The sequence below is a fragment of the Labrus bergylta genome, chromosome 20 (genome assembly GCF_963930695.1).
Source record: "Labrus bergylta chromosome 20, fLabBer1.1, whole genome shotgun sequence".
NCBI lineage: Eukaryota > Metazoa > Chordata > Actinopteri > Labriformes > Labridae > Labrus > Labrus bergylta.
The window spans coordinates 5,119,843-5,138,075 of NC_089214.1; the positions used below are offsets into that span (position 1 = coordinate 5,119,843).

An 18,233-nucleotide genomic window follows, 5' to 3' on the forward strand; every position below is an offset into this window, starting at 1 on the left:
AGAGTGAAATGAAAAGTACTGAAAGTAATGGAAGAGGACTGAAAGTGGAGAGCAGCACAGACGTTCTGACTACGGGCTGATCATGTTAATGACACGATTCGAGCCGACTGTCTTCACCACACTCTCTGCTGAGACACTTGATTAAACCTGAAGGCTACAGATCTCCTCGCCCACTCTACGCTAATCATAGGGGACCATAACGCTTTCTTAAGCTGTGAACACGCACACACCCATTAAGAGTAGGCTTCATATTGTTTCTGGTAGTGTGGGTGTTTTAATAGTGTACAATTACACTCTAATTATGCAGTGTGGGTTTTATAAGTCAATTATAGTATTTTAAGACTGAATATTTTTACCTGTTAATATGCCAAAACCAATATGCAAAAGCCGGTAAGATAAACGGTATGTGAATTTAGGAAACGGCTGTAAATGAGTGTTTTTGTATGTAGACTTTAGGTGCCAGACGTCTGAGCTGACCTTATTTTACCTTTATCAACAGGCTGGATCTATTCTATTTGTTAATTTACTGGCAGCGACATGCTCACAGAGTGTCTTTAAGAATTAGTCTTCCCTAAACGTTTGCTTGTGCGTCACATATCCTCTCCTAACTTTGTGTGGGATGGTTAAATGTGTTTGTTCGCGGCCATGAGCCCCACTTTCTCTGAGCTCTGGGTGTTGACATGTTGATGCTGTTTGCACAAGAATTTAATTTGCCACATCATTTGCTGATTCATGTACCATGCCTCTGTGGGTTTCATCAGCGCCTCCTAGCACACTGAACTTTTCTCTTGCTGCTCTATGGTGGAGGGTCTTATTAAGGTGCCATTTTTAATACATTATAAAAAACAATCAGGAATAGAAGGTTTCAGATTTCTTCATTGTTGGATTGTAGACAGGAAATGTGGGGAGACAGAGGTGATGATTTGAACCAAATAGCCTAATGCTAGGGAGGTCAGCCTGCAACTAGGGATGTTCCTAGGCAACACATTTTGATGTCGATTAAAAATGTATAAATTCAGGCTGACCTACTAGTTGTAAGTTAAGAAAACTTTCAGAAAAAAAGCAAAAATTCAGCCCATTTTTTCACACGGCTACACAGGGTTTCACATCGTCTCAAGGGACATTATGTCAAAAAAAAAAGGTAAAAGTTAGGAGGAGAGGGGATGACATGCAGAGAGGTCAGATTTAAAACCCATGGACGCTGGGATGAGGACCAAAGCCTTGGTACATGGGGCGCATAAGATAACCACTAGGCTATCTAGCAACCAGAATTACAAATATTCACATCCATTTAGAAATGTTCAGTACTGACAGCCCAATAGTTTCTGATCTTTTGGAAAGAGGTTTCTCCCAATAAGGGATTAAAATAAAATATTTAGACTTTAAATTAGACTCTGCTCCATCTGAAGGTTCATAGTTTATGCAAGTATCTACTTTTTTCTTGCACTATTTTGAGGTATGATGATGTTTGACAGATGGAGGAGACTCCAAAACATGAGTCATGACCAAATCACCTCGAGGGAAACATCTGTTATGAGAGCTAAAGACAAAACTGTAAAACTCATAATTCATGTGACCCAATAAGGATTATGACATAAAACACACTTAATCTGTATAGGTTCAACTAGTGGTGCAGATTTTGTCTTTGCTCATGAACTGAAAGTGAGCAGTGTAGCAGAATGTTTAAGTTTTGTTAGAGAGCTTGTGCTCAAAAATATTTCCCATTAGTGCTCATGCCAGACCCCTGAAATTAATTTGGACGATTTCCACTCACTGGAGATTAGACATTCTTTTACACCACTGCCTGAATTTGACCTTTAGACTAAAGAGATGAGTGTGTTTCCTCACTTGATGTCATTTTGAGAGCGGCACAAGATTTTGCATCTGCTCAGAGTCATCATTAAACCCACTGAGATCGAGGGAAGAGGAACACGAAGAGAAAGAGTCTCAACAGACTGTCATTGAGCTGCTGAGGCCCTTTGAATGAATTAAACAGAGGGACCAAAGAAAACAGAGCCAGATCTAGTGAGAAGTCTCAAAGCCTCGTGTGTCCTGTCAGTGTCAGATTAGGAAAGGCAGCAGGTATAGAGATGGAGCCTCGTAGGCGTAAAGAAAAGGAGATAGAGACATAAACAGAGAGAAGAGACAGTGGCGAGAAAAAAGGCCCTAGGAAGAGTTTGGACTAAATTTTGTATTCATCAGGCTGGCAGTTTTTTCTGATTTTTGTCTCTACTAAAGAGCAACATATTCTCTCAACAGCCTTTCTACCATTTAAAAAAACTACTCAACATTTACAAAAAACACAAATCTGTTAATGGTTTTTACCTAAAAAGTCGGTACATACGGCTGTTAATCAAGAAATCAGACCATTAGTGTCTAATGTGTCTAAAATGTGCAAATTATAGTATGTATATACAGACAGAGAGCAGAGAATGTGACAACAGAGGTGACATTGTCTTAGTTGCACAAAATGTTTGCAAATGTATTTGTGCAATTAAGGCGTGCAGGCATTTACAGTCCTTGCAATCTTTGGAAACTAGCCAACACTGGCTGCCTAGGACTTCTACTTTTGTTGCCATGATACCGAAACAGGTATTGATATGTTTTGATTTTGACTTCTGTAGTATCATATCTAAGTTAAAATTATGGGAGTGAAAATCAGAACAATTAGAACTGTTCCAAGTTTGTTAATGCCATAGCTCTCAGCAGCAAAACAAATCTCTGAGAGTCTAAACAAAAGTGCACTAAAAATGGAATAAAAACCTATAAACAAAGAATAGGAAAGGGAATTTGAAGCAGTAACAAAGCCTTTACAACTTTTAAGCCTTATTTGGAGAGTGGTGTTTGTGTTTTCACTCATGGAGTACCTCAGGGATCAATCTTTAGTCCTTTAGTAATTTCAATAACATGTCTTAGGTAATCAATTAATCTGCTTTCATGTCTATGCAGATGACTCCCAGACTATTGAAGTTTTTAATATCTTTTATCAAATTGAATTTGATTTAATCAAAATATTTTGCTTATAATCCATTTGATTAAATTATTTATTGTTTTCTGTTTTTTTGATAAATTTGAAATATTTTCCTTGTAACTTTTTGGTGCTTAATTTATTTACACAGATTTGGTAGTGAGTCTCTTATTTTCCTTTTGTGTGATTATTTTTTATTTCATACACTTAAATAAATAGAATAGATCAATTGACATTGTGTATAGTGTGTTGGACATAGTGACAACCCCATAACCCACCTTGGAGTTCCCTGCAAATCCCATGGATCATTTTTGCCTCTTTTGATTTATTTGAAGCTTAATCCCTCCGATATCTGAGCCGTTAACAAGCCAGCCGACTACCAAATTGCAGAAAAACACACAGTGGAAAAATGCTTGACAACATCTGAAGAAAAAAATCTAGATCTTAAGCTGCTTATGTTTATGTTAATATATTAAAGAACCAAATCAAACCTAAAAGTATACTGATTATTGGATTTATTATTATTTTTCAGATTTACATACTTTATTAATTCCCCGAGGGGATATTCTGGATTACACCGTTAGTGCGAGAGATGATACTCACTCACATAGGCCTGAAATACACATTATGCACATATGCATAAACAGCAGCTATGGACATGCATTAACGGAGAGATAACAGACTGGGGCTGCTACACACTTGGAGCATGCCAGAGCTGGTGGGGAATAAGTGCCTTGCTCAGGACAATACTCGGGAAGTGACTTGGCACCTCTCCAGCAACCAGACCAATTTCCATACTTTGGTCGGTATAGTGACTTAAACCAGTAACCCTCCAGTTCCCAACCCAAGTCCCTACAGACTGAGCTACTATTAATTGCATGTGTATACAACTCAGAAATCAAAGTTAAAAGGTACTAGGTGCATAACTTGGTAAAATAGGGCAAGTGACCTGCTTAGCAAGCTGGTTTGGTAACATTTCTGTCATTTCTTCTGACCACTTCAAAGAAACTGCCGAGCAAATCCAAACGATTCATGCAGGCGGCAGCTTTGGTGACGCATACTAATGACATTTTACGGAAGGTGGAGGAAGTTGCTTGTGATTTATCTGATTGATAAAAACTCATTTTTTTGCAGAGTTGTCAGCTTGCCTGAAGGTGTGACAGATAACTGTTTTAGTCTCATACATTAGTTTTGCATTTAGTGTTTCGTCTTGCCTGGAGCTGAATGTAGCGCTGTCCAAAAAAACACACACAAAAAATCCGATTACAATCTCAAATTCGAAGCCAGTGGCAATGCACTGCAGGTTATTACACTGTCATCGAAATAACCAGACTGATCGGTTATTCAGCTCATTACAACAAACATGTTTCCAGAATATGAAAACAAGAATTGCGCAGATAACCATTTCAGTTAATAAGCTGATATCATTCCTAATTATTTTCACGGCTTTTGTTGTGATGTGACGATTTTATAATCTAATGTTGTGCAAAGATCTTTGCCAAAATTGTTAATTAACCGCAACAAAATACATCTTTCCATGGAGAAAGAGAAGGAAAAATGCCCAGAGTGATACAGATTGGCATCAGGCGTGGGACGTGTTTAATTTGCTCTGCTGTCTGAGTGTGTGTGTGTGTTTGGGTGTGAATGTGTGTACCGTTGTCTCTCAGCTGCATAGGTGTAAGGTTACTGGGGGGGGGGGGGGGGGATAATCCGCTGCTTAGACAGCATCATGCATTTTTCCACATTCACAGGAGACACACATAAAGTCATTCCCTCTTTTTGCAGAGTGTGATTTAATCTCCTGTTTGTGTGAGTCTGTGTCTATACCGATGTTGAAACCTGAAACATTCTGCATGACAAAAATGAAGGGGGAGGTGAGTTCTCTCAGGCTATAGTATTTTTTATTTCACTGCAAGTTTCATTTGTCTTTATTTGACACCAAATTAATTTTTATTGGGATTTAAAAAAAACTTCAACATCACTTCTTCTGGAATATTTTTAGCATTATTGCCCATTATTATACATTTGTGCATCCATCTGCGTATTCCTCTGCCTGGATGATATCATTAGTTTCCTTTTCATGTCACAGTTATTACTCTAATAGCTTGCTTTTGTAATAGTGATTACATCTGCGTCAGTGCTCTTAGCACAGCTGCAGCATGTTTTCTCTGCTCTATAATAGGTTTTTGATAGTGTCTTAAAAAAGGGGTTAAATGAGCCACAGTATTAACCATTTGTTCTCCATGTTAAACGTATAAAGCCCCATGCACAACACAATGAATGCAGAGCGGTCACGTCAGGACACTTTTCTTTTAGAGTTTGGAGCAGATATGAACTGTGAAGTTTTACTTTAGTGAAAATCTCACTGCCTCTGCAGCTGACAACCTTACCTCATCCTGAGACCCCCACTGCTATCAGGGTCCGTCCCTCTGGGTTACACCAATATTGGTATAAGCTGACTCCAGCAACAACAGTCACTTCTACCTGCATGGTTATTTCTCAGGTGGATAGAATGGGCTCAGTCGTGTGTCTTTGTGAAAAGAGGAAAAAGCTGCTTCATCTCTCTGATTGCCCTGGTCAATTTAAATATGTTTAGGGAGGAAGTTAATGAAGGACAACAAAATGAACATCTTTACTCACTTGTACAGATACGGTTCTTACAAAAAAAATATATACAAAATCTCTACCTTGTCTCAGGGGCCCCTCTGGGCTCTGGGGTGCCTCGGTTTTATATTCCTACTTGGTCAGCTCAAAACTTAAGATTCAGCATGGACTTTTATTTCTTGCGTTGCACAGAAATGTACAAAGTTTCTCTTCTTTGTCCTTGCAGTCAGAATGATAAACAACCAGGAATTTCTAATTTGTTTTGTTTGTTGGCCGAATTTCTAATCTGCACCTGGTAGAACCAAGCATCACATACCTGCAAAAATATATTGATTTTTCATCTCTAATCTCAAGATTAAATTTATTCAAATAAATAGTATATAAAAAAATGTGTGTTGAATGATAAGCAGATCCATACACCTCCCATAGCTGGGAGGTAAATATAGAGATTTAGGATGGAGATATACTTGCTTTTAACTATGCATACGGGTACACATAATGGCTGCTCTGCGTCCACTGCATCTGTTTGGGTGTGCAGGTCTGCAAAAAAATAAAAGCTCATTAAATGTTCCTTTATTAATAGAATAGATAGGTATGTTGAAATTTATGTAACCATCACTACTTACATACTCCCAAACGTCCTCTATTTTGGGATGAACGTTAAAAAAATGCATCGACAAGAGTTTGTTGTCTTGTAAGGACTTCCACTTCTTCAACTGATATTTAGTTCAAGTCTGATCTCGGCCAAACTGTTCTGATGTAGTTCTCTATCCCCATGCCCTGGTCTATTTTCACATTGTTTTTTGCGTTTGAAATTCCTGTCTGCAAAAATATGAATAAATAAGAACAGCAGTAGCGGAACGGATTGCTCTTTCTAACACCTTTCCTCCCTATTAACGCTTGGTCATCGTAGCAAAATGATGGAGCGTGTCCTTGACGATGTGACAGTGTCTGGTCCGTTATTGACCTGACACTGTCACATGTCATAACATATTCCAAGTTTTGCCACATCATCTGTACTCTGCCAACAGGAATGAGTCGGTGCTGAGGTGTGAAATGTTCTTTTACTCCATCCTTGACATCCTCTCCAGCTGACACAGCACCTATGTCCAGGATTGAGAGGGTTCAGTTTGCTCACCGCGATATGTAGGGGAATGATTTACTTTGGAGAATAATTGTTCAAAGGTTGAAAGCTTGAAGATTGATGGAAATCTTTTGGAAAAAGTGGCTGTTTTAACACAGTCTTTGTGCTATGCTAAAGAAGGAAAGCCAGGATATTTTTGACTTTAAAGGAGCAATATGTAAGATATCTACTGAATTAAACCATCAAATGACTTTACTATATCATCAGACATTAAGGAAACATGCTATGTTGAAGAGCTGGATTCTCTGACAATTCAGCAGCCATTATGTCCTCCATGTAAGTTTTGATTCTGGTCCAGAATGGCCTGTTTTAGTTTTGACCAGAGAAAGGTAGGCGTTTTTTAGGCACACTCACATGGACATTACGGACGTTGCTTGGTTTGCCAGAAACGTGGTAAAAGTAGGATAAATATCGGAGCTGCTATGAGGTTAGAACGCAGTTAGGTTTCAAGACCGATGCAGAGCTGGCTAAACACTGAAGCTTCCAGGACGCTGGTAGACTACATGGCAACCAGCATACACATCGACTCTAGGGAGGAGGACAGCTCACATAAATGTTTTGAATTTGGACTGAAGTACCCATTCGATCTGTCAGAGTTATATATCTCCCTAAGTTTTTCTCCGCCACCAACAGTAGAAGTTATAGCTAGGATTTGGGGATTGCCTTTATTTCATGTTGTTATATAAGGTCTTTTCTCTCTCCCTTTTAAACAGGATTCTAATTAAGGATTTAAAATTCACTCTTGCTGATTAAGAGGGCTCAGTGGCAGACAAAACAGCTCTGCCAAAAATATCTCCAAACACACAGCAGGGGGGCAGATTCAACTGATTATTTTCAAACAACTTACTTGTGCTCTTTGGAAACAGCAGCTTGATGCCCCTAAATGCTTCGAGACTCTAAAATCTATCGTAAAAAAAAAAAGGTAAATAACACAAACTGTTGTCCAATACTAAAGGGGTGTGACAAAACATTGAAACAGCATTGATACATTTATCGCTTGTGTAAAGTATCACTATTCAATATTCTCTGAGCAGTTTTCCTAACCAAATTGACTCAGCGCCTCACTGCTTCATGACTCTTCACAGTGGAGCTTATTACATAAATGAGGGCAACATGGACTGGAGTTCAAAGACAAAGTTGACAGCTGAATAAAAAAGAAGAAAAGGACAGCGATATAATGTCAGACAGCACTGAACAGAAGCTAAGGGATGAACCGTGATAAGAGGTGAACCCGAAACCTTTTTGCAATGCATAGATACAAAGCCTGTATTTTACATTCTTAGTGGCATTTATTATGCTTCAGTTAATCAGATATGGTGATGCATCATTGTGTGATTGTCTTGCAATTGATCAACTATCACAGAGTATCACTGTTTATTATCGTTCTCATCGGCCTGGTATTGCATGCTTTATATCTGGTTGTGTGAAATGGAACAACACAAAGAGACCATACAAATGGGACGGGACATTCCATGGCATTCAAAGTAATTTAACATTTAAAATATTGAAAGATTAGTATGCCTTGCCATGCAAACCCTTAGCAAGCTCAGGTGCCACCAGCTTCCTCAGCTTAATTTATTTTGATATCTGTTTTTGGATTTCTATTGTTGGTTAGTCACAAGGTAAAATGTCACAAGAAAAACGTTTATTTGAATTCTAGGTTGTAACCATAGACTGAAGACTTTTGAAGAGGTGTTATGAAGCCCACAATGGTGGTCACCATATTGGAAATGATATATAAACTAAACATTCGGTCAACCTAGAAACCTGCAGCTGAGGCAGGGCTTAATCCTCCTAAAAGACAGCTACAACTCGCCCACCTGTTAGGCCCTGATTATGCAAATGTATGCATAACTCTTTGCCTCAATGTGATCAGAACGGAAATGTGGAAGTGGACACCTGAGGAACTACAGCTTTTTACACTTCCACATTGGCTTCATATTCCAAGAAAAGTGGTTGAAGCTTGGTTGTAACACTGTAAATGTGTAAAAGTTATATGTAACTGTACAAATGATTTTGATCTGCCTGACCTGAATTTGGTAAGATGAAAATATTTCTGATCGAGAGGGGGATCAGACGCAAATTAATAAAACATGAACTCAATGATTCATCTCGCTCCCGGACTGGTACTCTCCAGATGCTAGTTTAGTTTAGTTCCTTGATATTATAAATAAACATTTTGGGCCTTTAATTCTGAGGACTGCACACATGTCATTTGTATGTATACATATACACAGTATTAAGAACCAACTAAAAAATTTGCAACCAGGAAAAACTCTGATTGTTAGGGTTTAAATATCACTTGAGCTTTTGCAGCTTTAGGAAACAAAAATGTGTCTTCAGTTCAGTCAATATTTCCCTCATGAGAGTTATAACAAGCGCCAGTTTCTAGCAGAAGCAGACTTATGTAAAAAAAACAAAAAAACAAACGTCTGTACTGAGGTGTAAACGCAGAAACAAGTCCCACAGCTCTGTTTCATAAACCAGGATTTTAAGGTTGGACTTCTTAGAGAGGAACACAGGATAACACAAGAGACAGCAGGGGTTGAGGTGAGGGGGCAAGTTTTCATTGAAGGGGAGTCAGTGCTAAATTCTCGAGCATGCACAGAACGCGAAATCCGATTACGATACGATGGCTGAGTATACATGTCGTTAGTTTGCCGACTATGAACGACTTATCCAGGTGTTCTTCTCCGATTATGAGATGTCCGCTGTGGTCCGATGTAGGTCGGACTAAGATGTTTACATGCATTTAAAGAAACAACATAATTTACCCAGATTGAAATAGCCACCGACAGATTGGAATAGATTAAGTCGTGTCTAAATTGACCTAAGCAATCGTTAAAATATATAGTTGTCCATGTTTTTAGAGTAAATCAGTTATCCGGGTAGTGCAGTCTACTCTCTCCGTCCATGGCTACGGTGCAATCAGGAACTTCTGGTAGCTGTAGCAAGTATTTAAAAGTTAATGAGCCGAGTCATTAGGAACTTTTAGGAAGTAAGTGGGCGTGAAGAGCCTCTAGAAGGAACATAACGTCATTGGCATCTTTAACCGAGATGGAGGAACTTATCAAACTGTAGCACTGCAATAAACATGACAATGGTGGCGAGGATGAGAGAGCTTGAAAAACAAGCCATGTGACCACCAAGAGTTTGAAGTACTGAATATAGATGTTTCTGTGACCACAGTTTTTTTATCAATTATTGACCCAAATTTTAGTGACTGGTTTATAACTAAGCTCCATCAAGTAAGACTTTTTGTGCTTTTGTTTCATTTCTTGCCATGTTGTGAACAGGATTATGGAAAAACTACCAGAGGATTTTTACAAAACTCGATGGTGTGAGCCAAGGAAGTTACAAAAGAAATGCACAGCTAGGATGATTATGCTGCATTGGACAGAAACCATATTTTTGGCATAATTTTGGGAGCTTGAGAAGCTTCAGGAACAATCCAGACGTCTAAAGTGGTTTGTTGATCTGTACATCACTGCAGACTGGACTATTGGCCTCGGCAGATGTCTTCATTGTCTGACTGTCCTTGTTGATAAATGAAACAATAACAGTCAGTGAAAGTGCAGACTCACTGTCTCCAGGATTTATGTTCAATCTCCACTAACTTCCACTTTAACTAACTCCACTGAATCAGCAGGCAAAGGAAAATGAAACAACAAAATGAATAACATAAAACTTCTTACTAAGGAAAAGTTAAGAGTTTTCGAGTTGGCTCTCTAACAGTAAGATTATTTAGAGGCTGGACGAGCCAGTTTCACATTAGCATTTAGCTTTTTGCATGAAGAGAGACATAAAAGAGGTATAAATTATACTGAAACAAATTAAGAGATGCAAAGCTGTGTTTTGTGTGATTAACTATTTGGACACAATGCTAAGAGCCATCAGTCCCTGTCATCATAGAGTTAAGCATTATTCTTGTACTTCAGTGAAGTGTTATTGACATTCAACCAGAGTTTTATGTTGTCATCATTCCTGGATTGCTTTGTGGGATATTTATTTTTCTGAGGGATTAAAAAGGGACGCCCGAGGCAAAGAACACATTTATTGATCTCTCTATGAATTTCTCACTTAGTTTCTCAAAAAGAGCACACTTAGAAGTAAGTAATGATGAAGACGGTCTTGTTCTTAAGAATAGAAATCAATCGAGCTCTCCTCTTTTCGCTCTCTGTTCATTTCGGTGTACTTGACTCAACTTAAACATCTGCTAAGAGGAACAGCCTAGTTCATCTTTCAAATGTTACCATGCTGCTGAAACGGGACACACAGTCAAAGATGGTGGCACATCGACCCAGAATCTCCTTAATATGTTCCAACTCTACGATGCTGCTTAAAGAGAGACTTGTATTTAAACTCTCCCTTGATGCAGAACATTTTACAGAGAACAAAGATTGTCTTCTGGTTTATCAAATTCCAGGAAAACTAATCAGAGTTCCACAAGGTTCTCCTTTTATTCCAAATTTGCCCGTCCTTACCAATAGAGTTGTTTCCCCTCTCTCAGGTGCGCAGTGCGAGTTCAGTGGTGACCCGGCGCAGAGAGCAGCGGGTGCTGTTGATGGTCGTCACCATGGTAGCGTGCTACCTGATCTGCTGGCTTCCCTATGGAGTGGCGGCCCTCCTTGCAACCTTCGGCCCCCGTGATCTTTTGACCCCAGAGGCAACCATCACGCCGTCGTTGCTGGCCAAGTTCTCCACCGTCATTAACCCTTTTATCTACATATTCATGAACAAACAGGTGAGTTTACAGAGTGATTCCTTTTCTCGTCTTTTAAGTCTCCCATTTGCATCATAGCCTGTTCATTGTTCCTCATGATGACTTTTTGTTTTGCAGCTGGATTATCTCACACATTTGATTTTTGCATGTGAATCTAGGACTAATGTCTTCACATATGTGTGTGGGAAGAACAATACTAGAAAGACCTGCCAAAGCACCATGACTAAACCCTTAAAGAAAAGGTTTGCAGTGAGTGAGAAGATTTAAAAATCAGGTTTCAGCCACAGCTCACATCAAGTTAACTTGACTCTAAAGTTCAAGAATCTCCTGCACTCTCTAGAGTTACTGTGAACTTTTAGGATATCTGTTTAAATTCTGTTCTGGTTTAGTCTTTCTAAGGTTGTCACAATGCCAGAATTTCAGCAACAAAAATCTAACAATCAATGATCTGTTTCTATACCACAGCAAAAAAAAAAAAAAGTAAAAGGCATAGGCACCAATTATTGGGTCATCGCACACATACACTGGCAACACAATTGTGCAGTTTAGACAGGACTCTCTTTTGATTGCAGCAGCTTGGAGGTAAAAAAAATCTGTACTTTTTTTTTTCAAAGCTTCTGTACTTTTTGATAATATGAAAAATACAAACAACAGACAATGCACTGTTCTAAAACAGGTATCAAAAAACGTCAACGTTTTAAGAATTTCAACATCCTTAGGTTGTTTAGAGATCTTGTAGAGTTTAGTGAGCATGAGTTCAACAACAGCTTTATCCTACTTGTAGTCTAATACATTGTCTTCTGTATCTACTCCATTGTTTAATAGGATCCTTGCTTACGGCCAGAACTCAGAAATCTTCAAATGATGGTAGAAATAGTTGTTTTGTGTGGGCTGTAAGGTTGGGGTCCAGTTTCAAGTAGAACAAAAACAACACCAGGATTTGTCAGGTTTCTAGCCTGAAGAATCTTTCATGGAACTGTTTATTTTCTTGTCTTTTGACGTTTTTATTATTGGTTAAGAGCAGACAGCAGCTTCTCATCTCAGTTGGCAGTGACATTTGCTTCATCCGGTGGAAATGAAAGACACAAGCTGCAGAATCCGAATCAATATCAGTTTGTTTTGTTTACTCGCCAGGTTTTCCACATGAAAAGAAACTGCCCTTAGTTTTTTGTTGCATAACTGTCATAACAAACATACTCAGAGGAAAAAGCTTGGTGTCCTAGTGGTTAGTGGGCACGCCCATGTCCGGGCGGCCCGGGTTAAAATCCGACATGTGGCTCCTTTCACACGTCATTCCCCACACTCTCTCACCAATTTCTAACTATATCTACTGTCCTTTCTCCAAATAAAAAGCTCAAAAATGAACCTTAAGAAAAGAAGAGAGTAAAAGAGAGAATGAAAAGTAATGAATTAAGGTAGGATAGGGCAGTAGAAACTGTGAATGACTGAAATACGGACCAAAGGAAGCACATTAAGATGAAAGAGGAGGGGGGGGGAAGTTGAAATGTGACGATGAAAGAGAAAAGGTGACAGTCAGAATGTGTTAGTGTGAAGAAACTTCCTTTTAATCTGTGAAAGGTAACTTTGATTGTGATTAGCATGTGATGTTACTATCAGCGAAATACAGTGCGACGGTGACCTTTCCTTCTTCTGTCACACCCTTTTATCTGCCTCAGTTCTTTTTTTTATCTGCGATTCCTTCAGTTCTGCCTGTCAGTCTTTTTTTTTTTTTTTTCTTCTAACGGGACTGCCGTTTTTTATGCTCAGGAGACATTTAAGGTTCTTTGATGACTGCTTCCAAGTGAAGGCTTCTTCTTCTTTTTTTTTTTTGCTGTATGTATGAAGCTACTAATGGGACTTTTCAGAGCCGGAGATGGACGTTTAGGTGGCCGCACTGTGTGGCGCTTTCAGTCTTCAGTTCCTCCCAGCCCATACCTACGGCAGCAATGTGTTGAGGCGAGTTGAAGACTTAAAGCGCTGCACAGATTCATGCCGCAGACCTGAGCTGCCTTCATGGGAAATTACATAATTCACAGTTTCTGCAAAATGTGTCAAAACTGATGTATTTCTGTGAATTTTCTTTTTTTTGATATAACACTGTCCAAATGAACTCCTTCATATCAACTTCCTGTTTTTGTGAAATTCTTACACAGGGTTTGAACAAAACTAAAATTGTCCTGGAAATAAGCGTAAATGGTTGCATGGTATGATGAACTATAAGGTCTAACCAGTCTCCCAGGACCCTGAGGGAAGCTGGAAAAATTATTGCTGACTCGTTCAACCCGATACACTTTGAAACCCTTTTCCTCTGAGGGAGGAGACTGTGGTCCATTTAGACCAAAACCTCAAAGAACAGATTCTTCTCGCCAAGCTGGCCTGATGAAAGAGCTCTGGAGACTCTCACTCACACACTATACAGACAACATTAACATGAAAATCTGCACATCTGACTCTATGGATTACATTAATATAGGATATTACTGTTGAATTTTAACAGCCATTACAAATTCCCTGGGAAAGCACTCCTTACTAACAACTGAAGAATGTCTTCTGCTCAAGGGCGATTTCTCTAGTTGGGCCACGTGTGAATTCAAACAGCAACATTCTTCATCCTGACTTTTTTCTGTCAAACTTAAAGAGGAAGTTGAGATGAGCCAACGTGAGAACACATTTAGTATTTACAGCTCGCTTTAGTTTTCATTTAATTTTCTTTACTAATTACTAATACGATATTTACCCAGATACTGTCACAATTACAGAAGGAAGGAGAATAACTTCAAGTCCCCATGAAATTACAAATTCAGTGGTGGGAATTTCCCCTGTGTTAAATATTCATTTATCTGCCAAATATATTTCAATAAAGCATTATTTGTGTATTTTTCCAAATCTCTGACGACTCATTCAGCGTTTATTAATTTCTTCGACCAATTAAAAAGCTTTGATGAAGCTCACTATCCAATCAAGCTCATCCCAACGTTAGGTCCTAAATATCGCCTTTAGCTGGCAGTCTGATAAGGGCTATTGACTAAATCAGTGAAAAAGTAATAAACATTCGCCTCTTTAATCCTTATTTCATATTGCAAAATGTCAAACTTAGTTGAAGCTACAGCTCTGGAAGCAACCTGACATTTCTACTTTGGATGGAATTTGTTGTATTTTATAAATGGGTTCTTTTCCTTATCGATGTAAAGCTGTGTTTCTTAGACACTGGTGACAGAGAGGATGTTGACATGTAGAGCTTTTTGAGACAGGAACAGAGAAAATTGTAGTTATTTGAACACAAGAAACAACACTCCCTTTACTACTTCTTGTGATGGGGTAAATGTAGCAGTGAGCAGCAGCATGACAAGAAAGCTTTGCAGGAGAAGAAGAAGCAACAAAGTGTGAAAATCTGCCAGAATTCTTCACTCCCTGTCCTTTTTATTTTCTCGTCAGGGCACATCTTTACTTACATGTTTGTAATAATCTCTTTTATTTAACGTCATCATTGTTGAACAGACTCAACAAAATGCAATTTTGCAAAGAGTGTTTGGAGTATTGTGCTTTAAGTGCTATATTATATTGATGTGTGATAGCCTATATAATAATGGTAGTTTTTAAAAAGTAGTGTTCAAAAAACTCTTTTATTTCAACTTTCTGAGGCTTTTTTCTGGATACTACAGAAAGTTTACTGCAGACCGCACACAATCAGTTAGATCAAGTGTCTGTTAGCCTCATATGGAGACACACAGACACATATACGCAGACAGAATTGGAGTGGCAGTTGAGGATTTGGTCACTCCTTGGCCTTAAGATCCCAATCTGTGTCTGGTTTGAGCTGTAATCCAAGGTGACGTCAGTTTGTCCTCCCACTCCTCCACCTCAGACGTCTCTGTCTCCTTCACACTTCCCATTTCACACGCCCATCCTATTTGTCCCTGGAGGTTTTGCTCTTTAAACCAGCACCCCTCTACTAGAGCTAGATCATCTCTCCGGTATATGAATACATTAGGATTTGAGAAGATTTAAAACGGAGAGCTAATTTTGACAACAGCATCATTTCCGCTGGCGGGGAACAAAAACTTAATTGGGTCATATACCATAAATTGTCATCCAACTGCTTAAGTATGGTACTCCAAAAAGCACCCGAAACTGTTTCATGCAGCACGCCTGTTTGATATGCGGCGCCCTGGGGAAATGTAGTAGACTTAAAGTATACGTGTGGAACCAGAGAGTATACTAAGTATACTACGTTTATCCAGGGGGGGCACGCTGCCTGCTGGACTGGAATCAGACATGGAGGAGAAGAAAAAGATGACTGAGCTGCAGCTAAATGATGTTGAGTCATTCCTGCATGTATGCATATGTATGTATGTAAATGTCCTACAATGATTCATATGTTAGATAATAATTAACACCGGTGGTTTTTACTGCTGATACTATACTGTTAAAAGTGCAAGAAGTACTGTGACACACTAACTCTACTAGTCCAGCATTAACTACTACTACAACAACTACTCCAACTTATAGTTCTACCAACACTACAACTACAACTACTACTGCTGGTACATTTACAAATACTGTGATTACCGGTATGTTACTGCAGCTAGTTGTTCTACTTTACAATTTATATCCGTATTCTAACAGCATTCTCAAAATCAGTGAGTTCAAAATGAATCCAGTGTGGGTTAAAACTCTTGTCCCAGTATCACTGGCCCAGAATTAGTGATATTTTTACATCACTGTTGGGTCATTGGATCAAAACTGATGGAGTGAGGTTTCTTTGATGATTTAATGTTGATTGATACGAGGTTAAATTTACTCCATAAAACTTGATCAAAACACTTCATTGCAGCTGGCTCATTTCAACACAGCAGTGCATTGTGGATATGGCAATATCAGCCGTTATTATCGGCTGGCCAATTCATCGTTTGGGTTCTAATTTAAAGTATATATTTTTTGTTTTTAATACATTTTTTTGCAAAAAATGTACGCTGAAATGTATTGCTGATTGTTTCTAAAAGTTGCCTCTGTGTTTGAAATGTGCATTATAGATACATTTCCATGACTATTCTTCATAAGTACAGTGACTGTATAGTGCACTGTAATGGACCTGATATAACCATGGCTCTTGTAATCGTTTTAGTAATCCTGTGTATGTTTTTCTGTGAAGTTCTACAGGTGTTTCAGGGCGTTCTTTAGACGCTCCACCCCTGAGCGAGGCTCCACATTAAAGACATTTTCACGAGCGACAAAGACGCTTCGCAACTTCCGCCAGGAGAAACCACACCCCGTGTCTGCTCCTGCGCCCTCCCCTGCCCAGCCCACGCCCCTCTCCATCCACAACTCCTCACAGCGAGTCAGTCTGGGGGCTCCATCTCCTTCAAATCACAACTCTGCTGCTTCCTACACTCCTGCTGCTGCTGCTAACAGTCCCAAACCAAAACTCTTTCTGGTGGCGTACTACAGGGAATAGAGAAACATCATCAACATCAACGGGAGGTGAACATTTACAGAAAGGAGACTTGGGGTGCAGCTCTCCAATTAAGAAACAAATCCTCTTAATAGTAGAAAAGAGCGAGTGCAAAGTGAGCTCAGTGGGAATCCTTAACACAAGCAGGGACGTCCTAATCCCAGAGCAGGTTATCATTGCTCTGTGAAGTCGGCAAACAGGGACACACACAAAATGCCAGTCTTATCCTGCTTACCAGAGGCTCTGTATACAAAGCAGGAGACCGGGGCTGAGCAGAGTTCTCCGTGTTACGACCACAGACTCCTTTACAGACAGAAGAATCTACATAACTAGGTCGAGATATCTTTGTTATGTCACAAAATGATGTTCTCTCCTAATCTGGGGAATTATTCAGGAACGTTTTGGAATAAGCACAGCATTGTCTGGTGGAGATTTCATTAACTGTTTGGTTGTATTTTTTCAGTAAACGGGGCAAAGAGGTATTTTGACAGCTCAAGTGTGTAGCTTCTGTTACTAGGATTATTCTCTTCTCTTTTTTTTTTTTTTTTGCAACGATAATTCGTTTGAAGAAGCGGGTAAGCGTTTCTCCCTGACCCCATTTCCATGGCTGATAATTGAGGATTTGAAACAGAGAATTAAATATTTGTTGGAACAATTTTATGCAATTTAGAACTGGGAAGATGTTATGCCTTTCTTTACACTCTGCTGCACATAGGCCCTCTGTCTTCTACACTGGGATCCTAATGAAATCATTTAAAGGGACATTTCACCGTACTATGAGGAACATGTAGAGATTTCACTGCTTTGAGTTGTCTTGATGTTTCTGCTGTTTCTCTTTGCAAAGTGGAAACGTGGTTTTTGTGTCTTGGTGTTTTTTTCCTTTGATTATGTTACATAAATTAAATCATGACACCAACAGGTTTGAATGTCTCACTCTTTTTCTGTGTTTGTGTGTGTGTGTGTGTGTGTTTTTGTTTGCATCAGGATTTCCCCTGTGTTTGTATGTGTTGATTGATCTATGTAATTTTTAACACAGACATTATTTACAGGGAGAGAAGAAGATAAATGCCCCTGATAACATTCTTTGCCTTGGTGAACAAAAAAACCCATGAATTATTATTATTATAATATTTCCCAATGAAGTCAGAGTGAGCCAACGTGTGTATGCATGTTTTCTGTTTGCCATCATGTTCTTCTAAGCTCCTTGGTTGATACAGAATATGTCGAACCACACAAAGCCCTGATAGAAAGGCAAAAATTGTCATCATTAGGTCGGACCCTGTTGCTTTGTCTACCATTGTTGTTGTTCTTACATCATGTCCTGACTCCTGAGCTTCCTCCT

The 18,233-nt window shown here is 39.1% G+C and overlaps 1 protein-coding gene across 1 annotated transcript in view; it reads left to right on the plus strand.

Annotated features, from left to right (window-relative positions):
* Positions 1-17,802, plus strand: part of tmtopsb (teleost multiple tissue opsin b) — a 35,418-nt gene extending 17,616 nt beyond the window's left edge. The window contains exons 3-4 of the mRNA XM_020633666.2: positions 11,227-11,460; positions 16,592-17,802. Coding sequence (XP_020489322.2) covers positions 11,227-11,460; positions 16,592-16,894 — 537 coding nt within the window. The 3' untranslated portion in view covers positions 16,895-17,802. The remainder of the gene's footprint in view (positions 1-11,226; positions 11,461-16,591) is intronic.
* The last annotated feature ends 431 nt before the right edge of the window (positions 17,803-18,233 follow it).